This window comes from Falco rusticolus, chromosome 3 (assembly GCF_015220075.1).
Source record: "Falco rusticolus isolate bFalRus1 chromosome 3, bFalRus1.pri, whole genome shotgun sequence".
NCBI lineage: Eukaryota > Metazoa > Chordata > Aves > Falconiformes > Falconidae > Falco > Falco rusticolus.
In genome coordinates this window covers 22,281,393-22,309,111 of record NC_051189.1, presented here as the reverse complement: position 1 = coordinate 22,309,111, position 27,719 = coordinate 22,281,393, and the positions used below count along the sequence as shown (strand labels likewise).

At 36.9% G+C, this 27,719-nt stretch overlaps 1 protein-coding gene across 2 annotated transcripts in view; it reads right to left on the bottom strand.

Annotated features, from left to right (window-relative positions):
* The window catches only part of CSMD3 (CUB and Sushi multiple domains 3), a 720,137-nt gene that overhangs the window by 305,639 nt on the left and 386,779 nt on the right, over positions 1 to 27,719 (bottom strand). For both annotated transcript variants that reach the window (XM_037381737.1, XM_037381738.1), the window contains 2 exons: positions 2,654 to 2,836; positions 1,231 to 1,557 (listed from right to left, as the gene is read on the bottom strand). In XM_037381737.1, the coding sequence (XP_037237634.1) occupies positions 1,231 to 1,557; positions 2,654 to 2,836 (510 nt within the window). The remainder of the gene's footprint in view (positions 1 to 1,230; positions 1,558 to 2,653; positions 2,837 to 27,719) is intronic.

The window sequence follows — 27,719 nt, the reverse complement described above, 5'->3', positions numbered from 1 at the left end:
AGAACCAAGTAGTAAATTTGGAGCTATATATGTTTTTCATTAGTTTCAACCTCTTCATCTCCCCCAGGACCAAACCAAGTGAAATATACAGAACTACATTTTAACAGGAGAATGTCTGGTTCTGTGTAATAGATGAACTAAATACAAAAGGTGACAGAAGATGCTGGTTTCCCTTCCAAAAGCTACAAATATGTAGGTACAATTCAGAGTGCTCAAGACAGAAGCCCAACTACTATTTACTGCAGTTGCTCTGAATGTCAGTCTAGAAATTTCTCCCCCCCTGCCCCATGGCTGTTTTACAGCTCCAAGTTAAAAGTGTATTGATCAGGATATAATAACATGAACTTACCTCCAGCCTATATACAAGCATACCAAGCCAAAGTAATTTAAAACAGTATTTAAGTATTCTTTTTAACATTGTAATGTAGTAGCCAGGCATAACATACAAGCTTTTTACATAAGCATGTAAGCAATTTGATCGTCAAAAGGCAAAGACAGACAGGTGTAGCTGCACATAGAAGTCACCCAAGTAGCAAAGAATTGCTAAACAAAAGACAAGATAAGCACAAGAGACTGCAAATAGGCCAGGCATCATCCTGAATACAAAAGGATGACTGGCAAGACAAAAAAGAACAAGGTAAGTAGTACCAGAACAGTAGACCTTTTCTGGGAGTAGAAAAAATAGCTTAAAATCATCAGCCATAAAGAAGGTAAAACACAGAAAGAGCAGACGAGCCTATTGCGCTTTGACTTCTCTTATCAGAGCTCCTACTGCTGCCCACATTAACAGCAGTGACTAGGAGCTAGCATGGACTGCAGCCATCAGGTCCAGAGGATTACATACTTCCACAGCTAAGCTAACATATTTGTATTCAAGATTAACAGTTTTGTACTTATAATGATGGTAATCAATGTTATGTAGGATTTAACCAACAGCACAAAGTGTGCTTTTAACAAATTTAGTAAAGTTTCAAACCACCCTGATTTGTCAGTCTTCTAAACACTCCCATCATAATGCTTTCTAATGCAGTAAATTATAAACATACACATATTTTCAGCCCTAGCACTGTATTTGAAAGACAATCTAAACAGCTAAATTAGGTATTTGTAGGCATATAGCATTTATTTGCAGACGTATTATCATAGTGTCATTTTTAAATACACGTAACTCTCGTAAACTGTATGTGGAAAATGAAACACACACATACAATAAAAATTACTCTTACTCACTGTTATAAGTGATGTTAAATCCACGTCCTGACATTGAATGGTCAGCCTGAAATTCCAGACGCAAAATATGACCATTACTGGTAAGGTGGGAAGGAACTTCAGCACCAGTAAATGTTCCTATTATAGGGGAATCTGGAGAGTCACCATCCTTAACTGCAAGGAAGTCAAACTGAGATTCCAAGTCAAAGTCATTAAAAGAGAGATGGATTCGGCTCCCTGGGTCTGAAATTATTGTCCAGATACAGTTTAAATTATTCCCATATCCCTCTGGATAATCAGGTGAGAGAACTGTTCCCATTGGTGCAGTGAAATTGGAAAGGCAAGGAACTGCCAAAAAAAGAGAGAAGGAAATTAGATAATAGAATAAAACATTTCAATAAGGAACTATTTTATTATTAGTTTTTTGTAAGAGATGCTTAAACTTGCTGATTACCTCAACTCAATAATTCAATATTTGTTATGATCTGTGAAGGCAGTGAGAAGGTGGGGGTTTTTGTTTTTCCTCTTTATTCCCTTACCCTTAATAAAACTACCTCCCAAACAGAGTCTCCAAGATCATCCTTGTTGCATTGGAAGCCCACAGCAGTCCTTAAAATTTACGCATGTTCAACAATCCTTAATCACTTGGAACCACTTATTTTCTCCTTTAGGGAACTGTTTAGATGAGCAGACCTCTCACTGAGCACATTAAAGGGGCAGAAAGTCAATAGCACCCTTATCTTTTGTTGTTCACACAAAACACAAGAAATTAACTAGCCTCAGAGAGACAACAAAGTTTTCTGGTTATCAGGATAATATTTTATATTCAACTTTTTCAGTTAAGCCACATGAAATTGAGTTGCAGGGATGAAAGCAACTGATTGCAATCAATATATTTGATCTGCACTATTTTAGTGGGAAAGTTAAGAAAAGTGTTGCCACAAATACATCTCACATCATTGGTTTTACTTATGCTGTACAATGCAACTGTAAGAGAGCTATAAATGTCTATGATCATTTAAGTACTAAAACACATTAATATATAATACATGGGGCAAAAAATGTAAATAATTTAGACCTTTGATTACAATTCAGCAACTTCTAATCTAAGGAAATGTGTAAGTGTGGCTATAAACAGTGTATCATACATACAAAATCTACAGAGTCCTATAAAAAAGCCAATAATAAAACATTATATCAAATTACATAAAGATAACTGTTTTAATAGTTGCTAGTAAAAGAAAGAGTATTTTAGCAGTTCTAGAACCTGTCTTGGCCATAATCATTAGGGTAATCCACCACTGAATTAAAGTAAATTTATCCTGTCATCAGATTTATTTGCATTGTGCTAACTCTACAATCAATTACACAAATTATGACATATAAGAAAAAACATCATAATGTTATGTTTTAAAAAGAATAATAAAAAATATTTGGTACATACAAATACAGATTGGTATGTTCGCAGACCACTGGTTGTTTTCTTGGCAAATGATAGATTTCTCTCCAATTAATTCAAATCCAAACTGACACTCAAACCTTAAAACGTCACGGTTTGAAAATCCATCCCCTTCTCTGATACCATACAATGGTGTTCCAGGATCCCCACAGCTTTCCTTTTCAATTTCTGTTGAAACAAATAAGCAAATTATTTCTAAAATAATAAAACAAATTCCCTGTGTGTGTATATGGTCACATCTAGATAATAACTATACGTTGTTATAAGCAAATGGAAATCATCTACATAAGTTGCTGAAATGCATGACTGAGTTTGATTCTATACTCCAGCTTCTTAAGGATGAAATCAGAATTTCTGACATCTTTGAGTTAACAGAGTACTTGAACTTAAAAGGATATGAGAAAAAGTATTCCTACTTTATTTTGTAAAAATTTAGGGAATAGCAACATTAAATAAATTATCACTTTAGTACATGAGAGTTTATAACTAGCAACACAGACAAGCACCCCACTATGTAAGTACTCAATGTTCCTTACAGCTTAAATTAATGAACCAATGACATAGCAAAAAAAGGGAGTAGTGACACAAACAGAATTTCTCAGAGTCAAAAGAAAGCTATACATAAATATATAAATATTCATACACATTTATATACACACTATTATATATACATGCAAAAATAATTTCACTATACAGAAATAACATTTTACCTCAGTACGCTTAACTGCAAGGTATCTGAATTATTCTTTCCTATTTCTAGAATTGTTACAGCTACAATTCTAGCAAATTATGTACTCTACTGAACTTTCGCTGGCAGAAGCGTGAAAGGATCTTCTAAAAAGCATTTTCACCCATATGCATATCACAGGCTTACAGGGCAATTAAAGCTGGAATCAGAATGGTTTGGGATGGAAGGGACATTAAAGATCATCTAGTTCCAACTGCCCTGCCATGGGCAGGGACACCTTCCACTAGACCAGGTTGCTCAAAGCCCCAGCCAACCTGACCTTGAACCACTTCCAGGGATTGGGCATCCACAACTTCTCCAGGCAACCTCTTCCAGTATCTCACCACTTTCATTATGAAAAATGTCTTCCTTATATCCAATGCAATTCTATCCCCTTTCAGTTTAAAACCAGTTACCCTTCTTCCTATCACTACACTCACTGATAAAGTGTCCCTCCTTATCTTTTCTCTAGGCCCCCTTGAAGTAATGGAAGGCCACTATAAGGTCTCCCTGAAGCCTTCTCTTCTCCAGGCTGTACAACCACAACTCAACCTGTCCTCATATGCAAAGTGCTCCAGCCCCCTGACCATCTTTGTGGCCCTCCTCTGGATCCCTCCAACAGGTCCCTGTCCTTCTTGTGTCAGGGACCCCAGAGTTGAACACAGTACTCCAAGTGGGGTCTCACAAGGATATAGTAGAGGGGGAGAGTCACCACGCTTGACCTGCTGGTCCCACTTCTTTTGAGGCAGCCCAGTACGTGATTCACTTTCTGGACTGTAGGTACGCATTGCTGGCTCATGTTCAGTTTTTCATCTACCAATACCCGTAAGCCCTTCTTCTCAGGGGTGCTCTCAATCCACTCTTTCCCCAGCCTGCATTTGTGCTTGGGATTGCCCTGACCGATGTGCAGGACCTTCCACTTGGCCTTGTTGAACTTAATGAGGTGTGCACAGGCCCACCTCTCATCTCAAGCCTATCAAGGTCCCTCTGGATGGTACCCCTGCATTCTCGAGTATGAACCATACCACTCAGCTTGATGTCACCCACAAACTTGCTGAGGGTGTACTCAATCTCACTGTCCATGTTACTAACAAAAATTACAATGGTCCCACTACAGACCCCTGAGGGACAACACTTGTCATTGGTCTCCACTTGGACATCGAGCCATTGACTCTTTGAGTGTGACCACCCAGCCAATTCTTTATCCACAGAGTGGTCCATCTGTCAAATACATGTCTCTGATTTAAGAGACAAGGATGTCTTGTGGGACAGTGTCAAATGCTTTGCACAAGTCCAGGCAGATGGTGTCGGTTGCTCTTCCCTCATCCACTACTGCTGTAACACCATCATAGAAGGCCACCAAATTTGTCAGGCACAATGTGCCCTTAGTGAAGCCTGCTGGCTATCACCAATTACTTCTCTGTCCTTCATATGTCTATGTTCCAGGAGAATTTGCTCCACGATCTTACTGGACACAGAGGTGAGACTGACTAGTCTGTAGTTCCCCATGTCTTCCCTTTTCCCCTGTTTAAAAACAGGAGTTATGTTTCCGTTTTTCCAGTCAGTGGGACCTTAACTGGACTGCCACGACTTCTCACATATGATGAATGGTGGCCTAGCAACTTTATCTGCCATTTCTTTCAGGACCCGCAGATGCATCTCATCTGGTCCCATGCAGCTGTGCACCTTCAGATTCCTTAAATGGTCTTGAACCTGCCTGATCTTCTGCAACAGTGAGCAGTACTTGATTCTCCCAGTTGCTGTCTTCGTATTCTGTGAGTTGGGTCATGTGACTAGAGCACTTGCCAGTGAAGACTGAGGCAAAAACTTTGAGCACCTCAACCTTCTCCATGTCAGTTGTAGCCACGTCTCCCATTTCGCTCATCAAGGTGGTACAGTTTCTTTCACCTTCCTTGGTTGTCCTATGTACCTGAAGAAACCCTTCCTTGTTATTTTTCCCATTCCTAGCCAAGTTAAGCTCCAGTTGTGCCTTGGCTTTCCTGATCTCCTCCCTGAGGTGCCCTGGAAGTGACCTCAGCATATCTCTAGGCCAGGCTCCTGCTCAAAGCAGGCTTAACAGAGGTCAGACCAGGTTGCTAAAGGCTTTATTCAGTTGGTTCTTGAAAACCTTATTCAGTTGGTTCTTGAAAAACCTTCCCAGATGGAGACTGTTCTGGGCAACCTGTTTCACTTCCTGACTGTCCACATGGGAAAAAAGTTTCCTCCTTATATACAGTCTGAACTTCTCTTGTTCTAAATTGTGCCTATTGTCCCCTCATCCTTCCATCATGTACCAATGTAAAAAGCCTGCCTCTGTCTTCTCAATAACCTCCTGATGGCTACTGCCAGGCTGATATTGCCTCACAGGACAAGTACTCCAGCCCCTAATTGCCTTGGCAGCCCTCCACTGAGCTCACTACAGTTAACCAATATCTCAAAATTGGATGGAATATTCAAGATGGAGTCTAAGGAAGTTAAAATAAGAGAGAATCATAATTTCAGTCAGTCTGTGCTCTTGTTTGTCCAGTCCAGGATCCTTTTGACCTTCTCAGCTTTCTGTCTGCCAGGGCACCAAGGCCTTTTCTGAAGAGCAATTTCTCAGCCCTTTCTATGTACAGGAGTTATTAATTCCCAGGTGTAGGTCTTGGCACTTGCCCTTGTTGAAGTTCATAGAACTCCTGTAACCCAATTCCACTGGAGGTCCCTCTGGATAGCAGCACTGTTCTTGAGCACATTTGACTGTCTCTCCCAATTTGATGTCATCTGCAAACCTGATGAGAGTGCACTTCATAGCCTTTTCACAGTCACTAACAAAGTGGAATATCCCAGAGTAGATTCCTGTGGTACTCTTCTTGCTCCTGGCCTGCAGTACACTATGGTCCATTAACCTCCAGCCTGTTTGGTGTTGGTTTTTCTGTTGTTTTTGTTTTGTTTCCCCCCACCCTCCGGAGGTGGAGAGGTGTTTGTTTGCTTGTTTGTTTTTGGTTTTTTGTTGGGTTTTTTTTCTTTTTTTTTTTTTCATTCATCCAGTTATCTCTAATAGTATTCTTGCATCCAGGTCAGGATATCATATTCACATATCCAACTGTGGAGTGGACAGAGTGAAAATCCTTGATAAGGCTGAGGTAGGCAACATCCAATGCTCTCTCCTTGTTCAGTGACCTAGTGATTTATTACAAAAAAGCAATCAGCTTGGTCAGGTGTGATTTATCCTTGATAAATTCATGCTAGCTGTTCACAGTCACTTTCTTCATGTGGAAATGGCTTCCAAGAAGACATGATCTGCAGTTTCCTCAGGAACTGAAATAAAGGTCAGTACAGTTGCACAGGAAAAGCTTTTGGCTTTTGTTGAACATCATACCTCTTTTTTACAGTCTTTGGGGATCTCTCCTAAGCTCAACAAACTGCCAAAGATCATAGAAAGTGGCCTTGCATGGAGATTCACCAGCTCTCTCAGCACACTTGGACAGTCTGTTATGTCTTAGAAACTTGTAAAAAAAAATGTAGTGCTCAAGATATGAAACATAGGAATACATTCATCCCCTACAAATACAGGAAATATGGGATATAGGTAATTGAAATTTAGAACAATTTTTTTTCCTTGTCTATCCCAAGTGTCACAAACTTCTTTCATAAGGGATCCTAACTATAAAAAGAACAGAAATCTCATAATTAAATTAATCACCTGTAATAATAATAATAGCATCAAATATCCCTACAATTTTTTTTTCTTGAAAGGTCTTGCTGTCACTTTTCCACACTTCCTCATTCGGTAGTTTGAGTATGATAAAAAAAAAAACCACCAACAAAAACAATAAAACCAACAAACAAACAAAAAAACCCCCACAAAACCCCAGCAAATATTCTGAATTTAACTCAAATAATTTTTCTGGGGTCATATTGTCAGTAGCATACACCTCATTTTTTAAAGATTTCAGCTATTAATGGTCTGAATACAATGGAAATGTGACAAGAAAATAAGGAATATTCCATTTCAACAAGGAATATTAAAAAGAGTTGAAGATTATTTTAAAAAACCACACAAATTTCACATATTTTAAAGACTTTAGCATTTTGTTTGATTAAAGAAAAATCAAAACCAACAAAACAAAACCATCTAACAAAAAAGCACATCAACATTTCTTATTGCTTTACTTGTATTTGTTCAAACAGTTTTAGGAAAATAAGATAATTCATAGTTTAAAAAAGACAAAACCAAGTTGAAGCCAGAACATAGACCTCCAGTAAAAGTTAAAGCTGTCCTGAGGAAACAACGTAAGATAGCCCAAAAAAGAAAATCTCACGCCTCCGATTGTTAATGTGAAACCTAAAGAAGTACTCTGTTTTAAACTGCTGAAGAAATACCAATTTTTCCTGGGCTGTCCTGGTAGACTAATAATATTCTAAGCACCCAAGTACTTCACTTTTCATCTGAGGAAAAAATGTATTCTATAAACTAGTTCTCCAACAAGTGATTACATCAACTAACAAAGTAGTTTTCTTCACAGAATATATGCCAGACAATAAATGTATTTATACCTACTTATATTTATTCTTTTTGAGGAGTGCTATACTGATGTAGCTGGGCCAATGTCTTTCTCTAATTATTATTTTATCCTAAATAGCAAGAGTTTCCATGCTTTTTTGTCAATTTTTAAAAGATATATAGCAGAGCAAAGCTGATACAGTGAGCTTCCTCATCTTGTCTTCTATCAGACATCCCTATTAAGAAGGCCTAAGAAACTTATTCTGCATTCAAAAAATTCTTAGGCAGAGTATAATTATTTACAGAAGTTAGTTGGAACAAAATTACTATTTTCCTTTATTCTATGTGACTGCTGCATTTGAGAGATTATAGTCATAGGCTTATATTTCATTTGCTTTCATAAACAGAATTAAGTTGACTAAAACTGCCATTCATGTAACTTCTCAAATGAGAGAAACCATGCCAAAACCCCATTCACACTTATTTATACTTATAGCAAATCTCTATTACTTTAATCTTTGCTTCATGGTTTGCTAAATTTCATGACATCAGTTCATTTCTTAATTTGAAACATAATATTTTTGTCATTAGTTCTCCTTAGGAGAAGAAATGATAGGGTTTGGGGTTTTTTTTGTTTATTTGTTTGTTGGTTGGTTTGTTTGGATTTGTTTGGGTTTGGTTGGGTTTTTTGGTTGGGTTTTTTTAAATTATTATTTATTTAAGTGCAAATACCTTTTAGATTTGTTTAGAGAATATGAATAAACTTCCTTTGAAATAGACAGGGAAAAAAAGATACTGCCTACTGAGTTTCTGTCAGAATATCACATTTTGAATAACACTATTTTAGGAAAGACCACTATTTTGTCTATGTTTGAAGTCACTAAGAGAGAAAATTATATTCACATTCTTATTTTTTACTGCTAGCTTTACTACTTTTGTTTCAGCTTCCCTGCACTGCATATTTGTTTCAACAGCTCCTACCTAAGAAGTTACATTCGTAGCCTGACAAAGTCTCGTTTCTTGATAAACTTGCACAGTTCCTCATTGTAAATAATCCATTTATAATAAATAGGAATTATTTCGTTTTTTGAGATTAGCAAAAGAAAGAGTAAGTTTTCAAACAGCTCAATTATTAATGCCATATTTTTATTTTTATTTTTTTACAAAATGATATAAAATCGGAAACTTCAGAATGAGCCACCTAACAGTGAAAAGAAATAAAAGGTATTATGGGCTACCCTCCTGGAACATAGCTTGAATTCCTACCAACAAAAGTGTGTGTTAAGAGTTCACCACTTTAACATTTTAGTTGACTAAAAATGTCACTATTTATAAAAAAAAATCCTGCATATAATGCACATATATAATAAAGTTGCAATTCACAGCAGAAGTTGCTATAGAGTATATTTTAGTGGAAATGCTATTTCTACAGGATATTGCATAGTATAAGTATTTGGAAGAAGTTTATTATATATAATGACTACCTTTGAAAAGTTAAAAGTAGTATTGCTTAAGGACATTTTGTATTTTATTTTCTGGTTACTTTGTATTTTAACATTCTGGTTTATGCTCTTTTTTTATAACTTATTCCACTTTCTGAGATTTGCAGTTCATGTTGGCAACAATAAGAGATGGCTGCAGTGGATTTTCCTTTTCCTGTGGTCTCTAGTACTGACTAACAAATCTGTTATACAAAAGACAAGCATTGTTATTTGTTCCTAAGGAAAAAAAATTCACACTTATGCTAATATTATTTCCATTAGATAATCCCTTTTTTTGTAGCTTTATAAAAAAAAAAAAGAGAAGCACCTCTAAGTATAATTACATTTTTTAAAATGTGTTAATAATGAATCAGGCATGATCTTTTCTGGTTTAAGGCTTTTGAGAGGGGAAAAAAAATATCTGTTCTTCTTTTCAGAAGTTATTTCACATAGAAAGGCATTAACAGTAAAAGGAGGCATGATTTCTGGTGATGTTAGAGAGCTAACATTTTTAAAGAAAAACTCCTGTTGAGACTGTTTAGGATACTTATTATTTTGAAAATCTGGTATACACAATTGATAAGTTTGTGGCTGCAGTGCACTGAATGGAGCTTATAATTGCCAACATATTTTCTAACAAGAAATATCAAGAAAAAATATCAAATTAAGGGGAAAATAAAAGAAAAATAGAAAAAAAATTAAATTAACCTTCTCCTTTTGTTTTAAATTAGCCTTTTGTGTTTTTTTTTTTTATATCTTACTGAAATATTCTTTAAATTTCCAAGTCGTGGTGTACTGACAAGAAAGTCAAAAGCTACAGTAGCTACCGGTATAGGGGAAGCAAGATAGGAATGTTCTTTTTCTCTTGCCCTCTGTCTTTGTGAAAGAGACAGGCACATTCTCGATGGAGGTGACTAAGTGTGCCTTGGGGAAAAGAAATGGTCTTTTAGTACATGAATACGTTTTGACAGATTCACACTGGAATTAGGGCTTGAAGAGGTAACTTGTCTATCTTTTCCCTCCTGTAACTCAAGGCAAAATAAAAGATAAGAATGTGATTCTTATAAGGAAAACAACTTTGAAAGAAAAGATATGACTGGTGCACAGTTGAAAAGCATAACATTGAAGACTTGCTATCACTTCAGCAGAGATTCAGAATCTAGTACTTCAGTGAAATACCAGACAAAGACCAATCACTCTCTACTCAACAGCATTTTTTGTTTCACTGACCAAATAAATGCAAATATGACAAACAACTACATTTGTTTTGTCATTAGTAAGATTGCATTTGAAATCATTATATGCTCTTTCTTGCAAAAAAGCATACTGTATTAATTAAATACTATGTGAAAAGAAACAAGAGTTTCAGTATGTAGTTCAAAAAGAATGAAGCTGGCTGATATTTGAATTTGTTGTATCAAAAGCTACAACCATTCACCATCATATATTAACAAAGTGATTATTTTGCAGGACAATGGGGAAAAAATCATTGTAATCCCATTCGGAATCACAAGGGTATATATAATCTCTATATACATTACTGAATACACATTACATATCTGATTCAGTTGTGAATTTGACGTTCCAGTGTTCCCACTGCAGGACTTGCTTATTCAAAGAGCTAGGAAAAGGTACCATTATATATTTGTACAACATTTGTTCTCAAAACATAAGGAACCACCAGCAGCATAATCATCTGTATTGGGTTTGCGTGGCAAGATTTTGGGGTTGGGGGTGGGGTGGGGAGTGGGCTACAGGGGTGGCTTCTGTGAGAAGCTGCCCCTATATCTATGCCCCTAGATCCAACGCCAGCTGGCTCCAAGATGAACCCACTTGCTGGCCAAGTCTGAGCCCATCAGCAGTGGTGGCAATGCCTCTGGGATAACGTATTTAAAGTGGAATACCTGCACAACAGAAACTGCAATTGCAGGAGAGAAAGGAGTGAGGCTGTGTGAGAGGAACAGCCCTGCTGACCCCCAGGTCAGTGCAGGAGGCAGGAGGTGCCCCAGGCGCCGGAGCAGAGGTTCCCTCCCAGCCCGTGGTGCAGCCCCCGGTGAGGCAGGCTGTGCCCCTCAGCCCATGGAGGGTGGCGGGGGAGCAGATCCCCACCTGCAGCCCGTGCAGGGCCCCACACCAGGGCTGTTATTTCTCTAGCAAATAGCAAGTGTTATAACATGGATTGAATCTTGCATTGAGCTCAAATACAAACAGGCTGGAATGTCTGTATCAAAACCATGAGAAAGTACACTCCACAGGACCTCTGGCTGTGCCTGAGTGCCCCATGAGAGACCCACCAGTGTATCACAGCACCTTCTTAGTGCTCTTGGGCTCCCTCACAGAAGAAACAGGTAGGCAAAGGCAGGAAAGAAGAGGAGGAGGATGATTTACGCATGTATTCAGGTCTTGACCCTGTATGAATTCACAAGATGTTTAGTGTCTAATGTGTTATATAGTACACCTGTCCAAGGGTATAGAGTCTGTGAAATTCTATGGAGAAAAAATAATAATAAAAAAAAAAAATCTATAAAAGAAGCAGCTTTTCTTTCCTTGCTATGTAGGCAGTGATAACCTTCTACACCCTTGCTGAATTGTGCCAGTTTTCAGGGTACTTCTCATTTCCTGATTAAGTAAAGTGACAAGCCACAACACGAGCGTTTTACTAAGAAAAAAAGCATAATTAATTGAGGGAGGGGAATGGGGCTAAGGCCACTTATGGGAAAGTCCGATGGCTTTCCTCTCAGAATCCAGTGGGAATTCAATGGCAGCCACCATTGAAAGTAATATTTTATGTATATCGTAAGTGCTCAATAAACCTAGGAATAACTGTTTACAGCCATTCCTCATGACAATAGATTTTTCAGAGGGACAGCACTATATCTGCATAATTTTTATGGTATAATTTTTCTCTTTTTCTACTATAAGCAGAACAAAATTATGAAATATTTTTATATTACATATTCTAGGTACTTATAGATTTTATGAATATACATAATTCCTTCTTTTCCGATTCAGTGCCATGTTCTGTCTTTTAAAGATGAGTTTACTACTCAGCCAGCAATAAGCTGGCCCAACTAATGAATGAGCCACATGGGGCTTTACATAATAACTGCACCTCCAATAAATTAAGTTCCTCTCTTAATTGAGGTTTGGAAAATGAACTGTTCTGTAGAACTCTATCCACACAAACAGTTTGATAGCACGTGTGACTTCTCATTCATATTAACAATCACAAAAGCCAGTGTTCAATGCATATTTGGGGGGAAAAACTGCTGTGAAATAACACAGTGTTGATTCAAAAGATAAACAAAAATGTTAAAATACTCTCAGCTATAAGTTGCATCTCTCTTCTCTTTATGGAATAGTCTTTCTAATTTAACTCAAGACAATGTGTTTTCCACAACACTTTAAAACACATTAAAATTTACAGACACCAGTCTTTAGTTTTGTGCTACCAGAAATTTTAAATTATACTATTTGCTAAGTTTTAAATATATTTTCTATAACATTCTACTAGGTATTACCTTGCTAGCATCTCCCAGTACTCACTTTGTATAAAGTTATTCAGAATATTCAAAAGCCCACCTAGTTAAACAGCTGAGACATTAAGCCTAATTTCATCCAAGAGCATAAACAAAAATACTTAAATTTTTAAAAAAAGAAGAAATTATAGTCTGTATACAGAGGTTTATCACCATGCTTAGCAGTATTTAGATCCAACAAAAAAATAGCCTACCCTGATAACAAATTTGAGTCCTAATTTACAGGAGCATGTAAGGATGCTTTTATCTTTCAGTACCTGCTTTGGGACTGGGGTAGAGTTTTAAGTACCACCCATAATAAAAACACTGGCTTGATTTGATGCCTGAATTAATGAGAAAATATAGTTTAATAGGCAGAAAAATATCAAGATTACTCATACCTACTCTGTTACCTTACACAAAATGGACTGTCAAACATATTTTAGCTTATAAACACTTACTATTTACAAACTTTTTGTAAAAAATACAACCTTCTTTACTGCCTCAAAAAAACAAAGCATGAAGAAATCATTAGCTCCAGAAGGATAATTATTTACTAGAATATTTGGCTGTATTAAACCAACACAGTTTTAAAGCATTGTGTAATTTAAGCATACAGTTAATGTAAAACTTTTAACTCTTACTTGGATTATTAATTTTGTTTATGAATTCTACAGATCATGATGCTTTCCAAATTTCAACATAATATGAATGTGCATTCAACAAATACTAAAGATATCTCGCCCTATCTTTATGTCTAAAGCTATATCTGAGGATGAACCTATTCATTCACATTAGAGGATCATAGATTACTACAGAATACTGCCATCTCGAGCTTTTTGTATATTCGTTTGTTTTCCTTGCAGTAGCCATTTTGTCCTGTTCCTCATGTATTTGATCAGGGAGTGCTAAACTCCACTGAAAAAAAAAAAAGTATGCAAAAAATTAAAATTGGGCCAAACTGGTGATGAAATTAGAGTAGCATAACATGAATAGAAAAGTCTGCTTCATTTCTGGGTTCCATATGGCTTCTAAAAAAATAATCCAGTAATAAAAATATAAGGAAGTTGGGGGGGGGGGGGGAGGGAGGGGAGGAGATGAGAAAATTATAATTGCATTTCAGCTCCATATCCAAATCCCCAAATACAGGCAACTCCTCCAAGAGATCTCTGCAATTTACTTTGTACAGGGAGCAATAAAAAAAATAAGTGTTTCAGAGAATGCAATAGATACAATACTGAAAGGCAATTAAAATTACTGTTAACGAACTTGAAGGCCAGAGACTCTATTAAAGGTTTTCTCAGAGACTCAAATCTGACTAGCTAGAAGATTTTTGATATCATAAATACCATACAGCTAAGTAGACCATAAAATCCAGCAAGAAATTCTTAAAAAGAATAGGTCAGCTGAAACATATGAACATAGACATTTCAGCGTACAAAGATTATAGAGAAGATCATACAGAACATTTTGTAGACTTATTACTGGAATCCTCTGAAGCCAGTGACAAAGCCATCATTGACACGGTGAGTTTTGAATGTCATGTCTTCATTTTATGTTACATACAATTAATAGTATAATGGACATTGGAGAAAGTAGCCATTCAAGTAAAAAATACAGGAAATAAATATGTAGCCATTATAATATGCACAGTTATAAGTATTAAAATAAACAGTAGAAGTAGTATAAAACATACAGAAAAAGCTGTATTGTATTTGGTTTTCATACTACACTAGAGACATAGAATAGATTCCCTGGGTTATCTAAAAGCTAATTTCCATACCTCACCTTTTTCATCAGTACTTTCATTTCTGTCAAACTTTACCTCAAATTTGCTCTTCACTTTGACTTTGGATTAATTTATTATTAAATCTGTATTTTCTGGGTTGATGCTGATAGTATTTTGATTCATTTCAGGTAACTGAACTGAATAAATAAAATATTAACCAATCCTTTATTGGTATGTGTTCAGTCACCAACATTTTAGCTTTTGGGCAGTTTGTTGTTTGTTTGGGTTTTTTCCCTAAAACCTTAAATAAAACAATAAACATACCAAAATCTAAATAAAAGTACATATTTTTTTATTCCACTGATTATTGTGCCCTGGGAGCATTACAGTGACCGAAAGAGAGGAAAGTAGCTAGAAGGCAGTAACCATGTACCAATACTAGAGTATTGGAGCATATCAAAGAAGTTAGAGAAATGGGTAGTCCCATTTTTCCTCTTTCAAATTCCTTCTTATAGCATTTCCTTGATTTCTGTGGAAACATTGCTACATCCCAGTATCTTGTTAATTCCAAATCTTGCAAAAAACAGAGGGTATTTTATTATTGATAACATTTTACTTAAAGTTGTGAGATGCAGCAGCAATGTTTGTCTTCCACCTATCTTGCATTCAAGAGATTTCTGCTTCCTGCATAACTATTTCCCAAAACCCTATCAGTATGACCTTCCCCCTTTAGGCTTATTGCAGTAGTACTTGTTTTGTTTCAGTATAATTTTGATGTGAAGACAAGATGCACGTCAGGGGAGGCACGTTTTATCCTTCCACTATGTTCTTCTCAAGCTGCAGTGTGTATATACATCTTTATATTCCTGTTTGCCTACTCAATCCTCTTTGCTCCTGAGCCACTACTTGAATCAACCACATCCTTCCTCTTCAGCTGATTTCCTTTTACCAAGAATCTAGAGAATGCACTGACAGGAGTTAAGTTACATTTGCTCTCATTAACACAGCTACTTCAGCCTGGAGGAACTGCATTTGGGCTTAATTAATTCCTGGAAGCTTTTCCTGAATGTACCTGACTTTAGCTGGACTGAAGATGGATCACTGGATAATTTGAAGAAAGTTTCATGCAACTATCAACATTTTTACTTTAAAGGTTGAAATACAATTCCACATTCTGGTGTGCTACACCACACAGTTACACTTCAAAAAAAATAAAAGTAGTTTTGTTAAAGACAGAAAACAGCTATCAATTTCAGCAGCTCTCCCTACGTGACTTCGAATAGCAGACAACTATGTTGTTAGCTTTCTTTATGAACTATAGAAACCAGGTGCTAGCAAGAAAGAATAAATGAAAAAATAAAACAAAGGAATCTTATCTATGTCTGCAACCCTTTACATGAACAGTTCCAATGAGAATACACAGAATATTCCTTAGACCACTGGTTACAGCTTGGCCTGTCAAAAAGAAATAGTAATGTCAATAGGATAGTCACCATATGCAGAAATATTTGAAATTGTTTTTAAGGTAGCGTTATGCCTAAAATCCATTAATTAGCAGGTACATAAATTCTGTGATTTCTGTGTCTGAATCCTCTTTAAGTGAATATGAGTTTTCTCATTTTAAAATAAAGATGGTTTTCTTCCACAGACTAAATAATTCGATTTCAGTGAGGAAAACTATAAGCATGTTGTTAATGACCATAAAGAGATTGAATTTGTAGAAAATGCAGTCTAAGTTATGATAAAAACATGCAATATACTACTATACTAATATGAGCATCAGCAGGAAACTCATTTGTCTCATTGCTGATTTGACTAAAGCATTTCACTTTTTAGAACATCTTCAGGAAAACAGAATGTTTCAATAGGCTCAATAGCTTCATCTCCATCTGTCATTATGCTTTTGAAGATCACACAAATGAAAACGAACTATTTCAGTGAGGGGGGGGGTTCTGGCACTATGGAAGTAAAGCAGATTTGTACACACACTGTTGATCCTTCCATTCTGAATAGTGTTGTCCTTTTTCTTCTTATATGGTAAATGTGTGTGTATAGAAGTCCAAACTCAAGATTACTGAAGCTATCATCCAGAATTTATCTCTTGACACATCCAGAGTTTATCTGTTGACAACTGTGAATTTATTTGCAGCTAGCATATCACCTGTAGAACCTTTAAAATCTGATGTTACTCTTACTGACAATATCAAGGCAATGTTTTCAACCTGCACAAGCTCTGCAACTCTTCTTAATTGCAATCAACAAATCCTGTCCACCAATGCTGTGAATAATTCCATGATGGTTATCTGCAACATATTCTGAATATATGTCTGACTATACAGCACTAACCAATTTTAATTTGGTAGTAACTTTATTGTCATTAGAAATTCCTAATTTTGCTGAGCTAAACATCTAGTCAGGATGCAAGACTTTCAGTTCTGAATGCTTTTGCCTTTGCTGAAGGTCACAAAACAGAGCAAAAAAAGTCTGTAAAGAAAGTTACCAATTCCTATTAAAAAACTGAAACAAAACATGCTGCACCTGGGAGCTGCTCCACTCATATGGGAGTAATAACCTGAATGGTAAAAATAAATACCTACACAACACTGAAAAACCCAGTAGCTATGGGAAATGATAGAACACCCTGAACTTCTCAACTAGAATTAGACAACATGAATTACACAGCAAGAGACTGACAATTATCATTTATAATGATATTTGTTCTTCAATATCAACTTTCTTTTTAATCTGCATCTGTCTATTGTCTGTTGACATTTGCTTTGAGAGTTAGCACACCACTAAAAAATATGTGTCTACTGGGGGGGGTCTGTACCAGGAAAAGCCTCCTGTCTGTGACTTGCATTACTCACTCTAGCCACTGTTACGTTATGTTATTTCAAATCATATTATAATATGGTGTATTACTATTACTACCCTTGTCAAAATTATTTATTCATCACATATACTTTATATGGGATTTCACTCATGTATTCCACTTCTCCAAGTGGTAAAATTCCATTACACTGCTGCTTCCGAGTGGTCTCTATTTCTGCACAGAGCTTTGGCTTCAGATGGCTTTGGACTGTTTATGTGGCTTGCTTTCTTCCCCAGGGTTCTGGTCCCATGATCCTTCATCCCGCCTCTTTTCAGTTTGGTCAGTTATTCCCTTCTGTCACAAAGCAATCATATCTTTCCAAAAGAAAACTCAGGCAGACTAAAAAAAAAAACAAAATCACAAAAAAACCCAACCGACAAAACCCAGAACAAATACTGCCCTCCCCCAAGCACTCAAAAAAAGACAATTCCCAGATTCATTAGAAAAAAGCAGCAGGATTTGCTCCTATTAAAAACATATATTGAGTTTGTATTGAATTTAGATGACAAGGGTTTGGTAGCTGGGGGTCTGCAGAGATGAACTCTGTGAGAAGAGGGTGCCCCCATGCTGAACAGTCCCAGTCTGCTCCAAGAAGGACTTGCTACTGGGTAAAACTGAGACTATCAGCAATGCTGGTGGTGCCTGTGCGACAACGTATTTAACAAAGGGCAAAAAAATTCTGCAAAGCATCTGTGTGAGAGAAGAATAACAGTGCAAGAGAAACAACCCTGCAGAAATGAATGCAGTGAAAGAAGGGGAGGAGTGTTCCATGTGCCAGAGCAGAGATTCCCCTGCAGCCCCATAAAGATGACCATGGAGCAGTAGGCCATCCCCCTGCAGCCCATGAAGTTCAGTCTATGCTGGAGCAGATACTCCCACTGCAGCCCATGGAGGACCTCACGCTGCAGCAAGTGAATATCCCCTGAAATAAGCTGCAGCCTGTGAATAGCCCACACAGTACCAGGCTCCTGCCAGAATCTGTGACCCCATGAAGAGGAGCCATCGAAGGAGTAGGCTTTCTAGAATGATCTGTGGTCCATGAGGGATCCATGCCTAAGCAGTTCTTGAAGGACTGCAGCTCATGGGAAGAACACATGCTGGAGCAATTCTTGAAGAACTGTAGACCATGGGAAGGATCCCATGCTGGAGCAGGGTGAGAGGAAAGAGTAGCTGAGATAAAATGTTACTAACTGACCACTGTCACAGCATTCTCCAAACTAGCCAGCTGCAACAAGGTCTTTTACTATCTTACACCAGCATACTCTTCATGCCAAGCCCTCTGCTGCCTTCTCCTAGTCTTTCCTCATCTAGGGCATGCACGTGCTTGCTCTTTCTGTCTTTTCTCTCTGCTTCTTCCTCCTCTCTCTTCCTGGCTGCTCTCTCTTCATTGGCTCTCAACCCCTTAACAGAACCAGCCACAGCTGCACCTTATCTACATCGGCCAACCCAACACCCCTGAAGCCAAGCCACAGCTGTATATTATCAATGCTAATTAACCCAGCTTCATTCCTTTACAGACCACAATCCCAGTTTCCCATCCATCTGCACTGCTTGGGGAAAGAAGAAGGTAGAAGTGTTGGGAATGAAGGAGTGAAGTTGAGCTTGGGAAAAAGAGGGGTTGGAGGAGTGTTTTTACTATTGTTTTTGTTTCTCACCATCCTACTTTATATTTAATTGGCAGGAAACTGAATTAATCTTCCCCTAGTTGAGTCTGTTTTGTCTGTCATGGTAACTGGTGAATGATCCCCCTGTCCTTATCTCAACCCATGATTTTTTTCATCTTATTTTCTTCCCCTGTCCTGCTGAGGAGGGGCAGTGAGAGCAGCTTGCACACATGTGGCAGCCAGCCAAGTTTATTCACCACAGAGTTGCATCTAAATTTCATCTAAATGTGGTTGTTGCATGTAGATTTTTTTCACATTAGAAATGGAGTGGTCTCACCCCCAGAAAGAAAAGAAGTATGGCTATTAGTTCTGATTAGAATACAGCTTGGACTAAGCTCTTTGGGATATAGTTTCTATAACTAAAATCCTCTTAAACAAGTAAGTCTATGCAAATTGGAATTTTACAAACTGAGTCTGGTTAGGTATTCACCCCCTTGCCAAATTTCAGGTCACAGATCCAATGTGCAAGAATGTTAGAACTTATCATAAAGGTTGTAAGATTATTTTTAATGACTACAAAAGAATGTATTTTCCTGGAGTCATGTTCTCCAAAGCTACTGAAGCATTTTGCCTGAAGTTGCCCATAAACACTTTAAGTGAGACAGCCACTAATTACAGATCATTTCAGTCCAAACAGTTAAAGCTCAGTTTTTAAATGGTAAAATAAAGAAGAATTAAACTAGGTCTTATCTTACGTAGAAAATGATGATTCAATTTCAAAGTAATGCATCACCTTCACCAATAATATGCTATTATTATTTCACTGTTATGTTTAAAATATACAAATTAGAGAGAAAAGATTATTTGCATGTGGATGGGAGAAGATTAAGTAAAATTAAGTAAAATACTTCCCCCAGTATGTAATATACTGTCAAGATCATTACTATGACTGTGTATCTAAGCTGTTAGGAAGAATACTTAAATACTGGAGAGGTGTCAGTGTGGTGATGAGAGTAAATTTTCTAATCTGTGTACTGAAGTAAATCTTAGTCTATAAAATAGATAAGTGACCTACTTTTAGTACATAGCTGAACATCAGAAAGACTTAAGAGATATCTAAAGAGCACAAACCCAAGGTATAAAATTCCAAATTGTACGTATGTTCAGTTTGATATCAAATATTTTAAAGAATAAAAGAAATAATTAACGACTGGAACAAAAAGTTTAGCTTCAGGATTATAAAGATAGTTAACTGATCATTGGATGCCTTTTTAAATGTGTTCTAGATTAACTGCAGGCTGCTGAACATAACCACTTATCGAAGTATAGAAGCACATCTATTACAATGCCCAATACAATTATTCCTCCCATTCTCCCCCTCTCATGTTCTGCCTCACCCCCTCCCTGTACTGAACCTTACTGATAGCTTTTACAACTTATAAAATAATTACATTAATCACTAAAATAGAAATATAAAGACAAATTAAGATCACAGAAAACAAGAGCAGTGTTTCAGACTGATTCAAAACATACTCGAGAGCTGTTTATAACCATTCATTAGCCTCTTAATGTGCACTAATACACAGTACCATGCCTTTGTGTGAGGTTTAATACATAGACCTCATTTTTTGTAACTAGTATTAATGGCATTTTCATTACATATGACAAGAAAAGATAAAGTTCATATAACTCAGGAAATACTGTTCAGACCTCTTATGCTGCTTATGAAAGTACATATGATGTTTATGGAAGTACATTACATACAAATTACAACAGAGACTCAAAGAACAGTTTAGAAGGGACTTGTACTTTGGCCCAAACCCCTGCCCACATCACTTTATTTTCCTTACTAGATACAGCTTTTCAGCTGCCTTAGTGATGCACAGTAGTGCTAATTATTAAGTGACATTCAAACTTCTTTTTCATAGTTCACCAGAAGTTGGCATGCTCACCCTGAACCATTGTTTTGACCACATTTTACCTACTGTTCTTCTCTGCATACAAAATAAAATTTAGAGAAATAATAGATTTTCTTCACTCACTGTATTGTAAATATGTTATGCAGCTATTTCTGCTAAAACTGAATCCAGCATTACGGTTCTTGCAAAGAATAGTTAAACCAAAAATTTATTTTTATACTTGTATAACTACACACTTTCATAACTTGTATAATGGGGGGGGGGGGGGGGGAATAGAGTAGATATAATAGACTTGAAATTAGTATCCAAGGACAACACTTTCTGTTGTACACTGCCTTTGAGTAAATGGCCATTCTGTATACTAGTACACTTGTTGCTCGTGACAAACATGAGACTGCACTTCTAGCATTAAAGAACTATTGCACACCTAATGTATGAGTTATAAATGCCGTAATTGTCAACAACATTAGTGGCAACTTGAAAAATCCAAGAGAACCTTGGTTCTAAATGGATCACAAATGAGTAAGGGGTATGGAATATAAATGATAGAAAGTCCACTCACGGAATAACTGAGGTGAACACCCACACAACTACATCTTGGACTAAAGTTGCTGTCCCCCCACGCCTGCCAGTGTTTCAAAGGCATTTGGACAATACCTTAATAATTTGCTTTAATTTGGTCAGCCCTGAATTGGTCAGGAAGCTGGACTAGATGATCATTGTAGCTCCCTTCCAACTGAAATAGTCTATTCTGTTCTGTGCTGTGCTCACTACAGACATCACATTATGAAGGACTATAAGCACTGCTGCAAGGATAAACTGATAATAGCAGAAGCAGAATTTATAATCCTGGCATAACAAAAAGCAAACTGGATTCAACTCAGGAAACCATTATAAATTTGGTTTAAAAAGCTAGGCATAGAGACTTACAGCAAGAAAAACACAAAACTACAGAGATGACTGCAGAAGCATAGATGTAACTCTGTAAATGTGGAAAACTGCTGCCATTGCCATCTACTCCATGCACTATAAATTACTAAAATTTCTTGTGAAGTGTTCAAGTACTGAGGAAAAGCAGATGAAGTTTGATAAAGTATGACAACTTCCCATGTAAGAAATAAGTACAGCTACCTTTTATTGATTGTATATAGACAGAACGAGTCTCAAATACCACAGCTGCATACATCCTGTTAATGGATCAGCTATATCAGAAAGACAGCTTAGACTACCTGAATATATTATATTGCAAAACAAAAGAGGCATTGAAATAACAATGCAGGGATGGTAATTCCATACCTGATGAGTTCTGTGCTACGTATACTGGATACCTTTATGTTAAAGCAGAGGTTTTTTCCACAAGCATGTAAACAGGTAACAAGACTATTGTTCCAAGATTACCAAAAAAGTATTAGAACAGTCTTCTTGAATTTTATAAGAACAAAACTGATGTGACCTACTGGGATACATGACTCTGTTGGTACACCATTTGACTTTACAGCTATCATGTACCGTCAAAAAGCATTAGAGAATGCATTACTAAAACCTCTGAATGTTCTTAGAATTCATCTCATCAGTATTACAGACCAAGCTGAAGAACAGGAGTATTCACCTTTGCGTGGAATCAGGTAAATAAATCACTGACTCTGCATAAGATTATTCTTTAAATAAAGAGACTACAAAGGTTGTTCACAGATGTGTTCTAGTTGTGGAGCCACTGTTTGACTACCCAGAAACTCCGTGTCATGGAACTGCAAACCTGTCCTGATCAGATGGGTCACATGTTATTTTTGAACCTGTGTAAAGGACTGATCATGATTAGTCAAACAGTTACATTGCTAGATCTGATATTACTACAACGTGAATACCAGCAGCTCTGATTATGTGCCTGGGACAGTTCTTTTTTGAATCCACAGGAACAGTACTGAGAAAGCCTTGCTTCTAGAGGAATTGCACCGAAGCACTTGAAGATGCAATAACTTTTATTCAAATTATGCACAGATCACATAACAGCCCAGTTAAAAGGATTCAAGCAAATGCCGGTTTGAACAGCTTGGTGTCCACAAAAATTACTTTAATATACCTATTACCATTTTCCTTTACTTATAACATGAAATATAGATGATGAAGTTAAGAAGTGAAGCTGAATACCATTTGGAGATCTTTTAGCTTTCTCAGAAGTTCAGGTGAAGTAGTGATAAAGTATAGAAGTGATAAAGATAACAAGTAGATTCAGGAGAGCAACTATAGCTGCTTGCTTACTGTTTCATATACAAGAGAAATGGCATGATGTCCTGACAAGATGGTCTAACAATCTCAAAGACCTTATGTCACGTCTCCTAGAACACAGAGTACAGCATGAGTTTCCCAACAAAGCAGCTGAAGATAATTAGTGTTATTATTTCAAGCGATATGCCAGCAAATATAATACACCTGGGCCATGACAAATCAACAAATTCTTAGAACAAAACAGCAGTTATGCAGCACATACATTGTCAGAATTGGATGTTCAATCTGAAGCTGATAAAAATGACTGTTTAACTTTCCAGTCTCATGCAAGACCTAGTGACTGCACTGCCTTTGCAATCTGCTCCTTCATCCTACATATATTTAGGGAAAGCTTTTAACAGGCAATGTAGGACAATTTGATTATTGCCTTTTCATAAATGGTCAGAATTAGTATTTTTGTCACTACCTCATCTGCTACTGTATAGTTCCACTCTTCCAAGCATTGTTTTGAAAAGATCACATTGTTATGTAGCTAACAATGATTCAAAGGTCACCTTCTTAGAAGTGTAGTTTTCTGAAAAAGAGAGTTGTTCCAGCAGAATGACACCATGCTACTCTCAAGGTAATGCAGAAACTGAAAACCTCAGAAAACATTTGAAAGAAAGCAAAATTCAGAGGGAACAGCTTGAAAGACATTCACTACAAATTTTCTTTGGTTTTCTACACTGTCAGAGGTTTGTTGTTAAATTACACCTAGAAATTTCTTCCACCACTAGGAAACATCAGTAGGTCAAGAAATATTTCTAAGTTAGAGTTAGCACAGATTATTTTAAAAATGTACTAAATAGTTAATAAAGGTAATAATTTTTCTTTCCAACCTTAAAATTTAGTCATAACGCAGTTAGGCTGCTGAAGGCCAGTATACCTCTCCTAGGTAAAGGAGTAAAACATTAAAGGTGTGCATGTCAGGATAAAATTTTATGCAGCTACCCACAGCACAATGTAAAACAAAAATAGTCAAATGTTATCCTAAAGTAATACACAGGCTATCAAGGAAGTTTTAGGATGGGCTTCTGTGATTTTCATTAAGTGCTTCCAGACTGTAAGGAACATTTTTAAATTCTTCAGTTTAAAAAAGAAATAACTTTTGAATTACATCATTTCACCAGCAGTGATTAATAACCAGCACCAGTATGCTTTGTTTTTCTCTTCTGTAAGACATGCATCAGAAAATTATTTGCTTCCCCCATGAGTGTGCACTTTTCAAAGTGATGAAAATTTTGCCTGTACACCTCTTCTAGGAAGAAATTAAATTCTCTTGTAGCTATTACTTTGATGCACATATTCCAAAGAGAATTGTTTAAGACTGTAACTTGGGGACAACTGTTATTTTCTAGTCCAGCAGAGTAAACTACTCTCAGTTTTGACATGGAAAAATCTCAGGAGAAAACTTTGCAATACAGATGCTCTACACAAACAGTAAGCAATGTAGTCAAGTGCATTGGGTCTGGCTGGGATGGATTCAACCTTGCGTTGTGCTTTGTATCTGTAGCTAGAACTTGTTGATAACACGCCAGCGCTTTGGCTACTGCTGAGCGCTGCTTGCACGGCATCAAGGCTGCCTCTCCAACCCCTCCTGCCCCACAAAGGCCACTAGGCTGGGAGTGGGCCAGAGGTTGGGAAATGACACAGCCAGGACAGCTGACCCAAACTGACCAAAGGGATATTCCATACCTACAACACCATGCTCAGCAATAAAAGCTAAGAGAAAGGAGGAGGAGGAGGGGGTGGCATTCATTATTAAGGCATTTCTTTCCCAAAGCAACCACTATGTGTACAGAGGACCTGCTTCCCAGGAAGCAGCTGGATATCACCTGCTGATGGGAAGTAGAGAATATTTTTCTTTTGCTTGTTTCCTTTGCTTCCATGTGTGGGCTTTGCTTTTCTTTTTAAACTGCCTTTATCTTGAGCCACAGGTTTTTCACCTTATTTTCTCCCTGTCCTTCTCAGGAGGGGAGTGATAGAGCAGTTTGGTGGGCACCTGGCTTCTAGCCAAGGTTAACTCACCATATCAAGGAAAACAAAGAAAGACATAGTTGGCTGAGTAAAGAGAAGAGTAAAACAAACAAGAAAAAAAATGAGTGAAAATTATGATTTGTCTAGCAGGCAAATTAGGTGGCTGCTTCATGCAGTAACACCGGAGAAACATCATTGGTAATGCTGATAAGTGACGATCTGCATAGTCAGTCATAAACAATGTAATAAATTACAAATGATACGACAGTTCCAAAGCTAGGTAAATATTTTGCTTGTCATCTTAAAAACATTCTGAACAATTCTATATGTTATACAAATTATGATTTTGCAATTAATTGGTAATTGATTTTAAATAAATTTATTAAAAGTTCTTAAGTAATCAAACTTTCACATGAAGATTCTTGGACATAAAATACCCTTTGTCTTCAATGCAATTTTAGTACTGCTTATACGGCTTCATCTGAAAACTGCAGGTGAAACATTTGTCTATGATTAACATATTTCAGTGCCAGTGTTCCCAACTGTATTTCACTATTTCACCCTGGTTAGCCTGCTTAAGTATGATGAAGCACATACTGTTAGTGAATTTATTATGATTTGTGAATACAGAGTAGAAACACAAGCTGCAGAAAATTGTAGAGGATCAAAAAATAGGATTACATGAGACCAGACAAAGCAGTTAATAACAAAGGATGTCTCCCTTCAGTGTGAAGCTACACTTTTTCCTTAGACAAGCCCTGATCCTCACTCCAGCAAGGTTCAAGACAGAAATACTTCTCATTGCTGTTTTTATTTTAATCTGAGTTAAGGTATGAATAAGCATGCATTATGGGCAAAACCCCCTCCAATTTTAGCTGAAGAGTTGCAAAAAAAGCCTGGAGAGAAACAGGACTAGAGTAGATCATAATCAGTTTGAATACACGTGAGCACTGTCAACTATTCTATCCCAACAGAAATAATTTAAATTATAACATAGTTCTAGGAGTTACTCAAGAATATGTTTTTAAACTGCATCCAATCATTGGAATAAGAATTTTATTTTAAAAATTAGCTATTTTGTGTTCTTAGTAACTTCTTCATAAAATCCAATGTAATCTAAGTAAACCAGCATTCCTCTCACTGTATTTAAAAAAAATAACCTCTTTTTCAATTCTAAATACAAACTCCAATCTTATTTAAATACAGCACCTATGATTAAAAGTCGGAGTTAAAGAAAACAGAAAGCTAACCATGCCACCGATCAGGCCTAAAGAATAAAACACCTGTAAGCATCATTCATGCAACTATGCCAGATTTTTTTTTCTATTTGTAGTTCTTATTTACAATTCCATGAGGTAGGAGGGCAGGCCTTTGCAATGAACATTGCCAAACAGTGTCCATATGTATCAGTATGACAGAAAAAAACAACAGTGTAAAGTTATCCGTAGTAAAACAAACTTGATGAACCCACTGTGCATGATGGACCTGACATGGGGTTATGTATTCAGGTTGGAAAGCCTCATCAACATCATGGAACAGATGCATGAGGAAAACCAGTATAGCCCTGGGCTATGGCCTCTTACTCTTGTCCTGGTGACAGGAGCAGACAAGACCGCCTACTACCACAGGAAAAAGGCAGACAACTCTGGTTTTAAAAATTGTACTGCTCCACTGTTTTTAAATGTACTATGAATGTGAATCACTCCGATAAAGTGTTCTTTTTAATGTTCATCAGGGCATAGTATCCAAAGAATGACAGGCATCAGTGGTACTAAGATTCCACAGGCCAAATTATTTAAATATGTAAATGCAAACTGATAATCAAATTGGTAACATATGTACTTAGTAAAAGGAATACATGGAAACAAGAAAGAAATATTTTATATTGGTCTATCTCATGTATCTGCTCATCTTCTTTATGTCCTTTGTTATATTATAGGTTATTTCTCCCCCACATAGCACCATATGTGTTGAACAGATTGCTTCTTCAGTACTGAGGAAAAAAGCGTATTTTGTTCTTGTTGTGTAAAAGGGTGTAACTGGAAGAAAAACACGTCTAGACATTCACATAACTCTTCCCACACCTTTTCTTCATGCATCCCTGCTCACCACAAGGACATGGACCTCGTTATTGCCTCTCATATCTGATACTTCTAAACCTTTATCACTCGTAGAAGAAATTATTACTTGGTTTTCACCTGTTTGATTTTGCTATTTTCTTTGCTTTATCTGTCTTGTTCTCCCCTTTGTAGGCAGATAAAGAATTTACCATACTTTTTTTTTTTTTTTTTTTTTTTTTTGGTTAGCTATCCCTTTCTCTGACTGTCACCATCCCATGTCTCAGCTCTGCAAAATAATGTAGAAGATAGGACCACTAAGAAAACCAGACTGGTAATCTGTCAACCTGTGAAAGAAGCTGTAGTATGTGGTACTACAATTCTGTATTATTCATCAGGAGCAATCTAAATTAAGC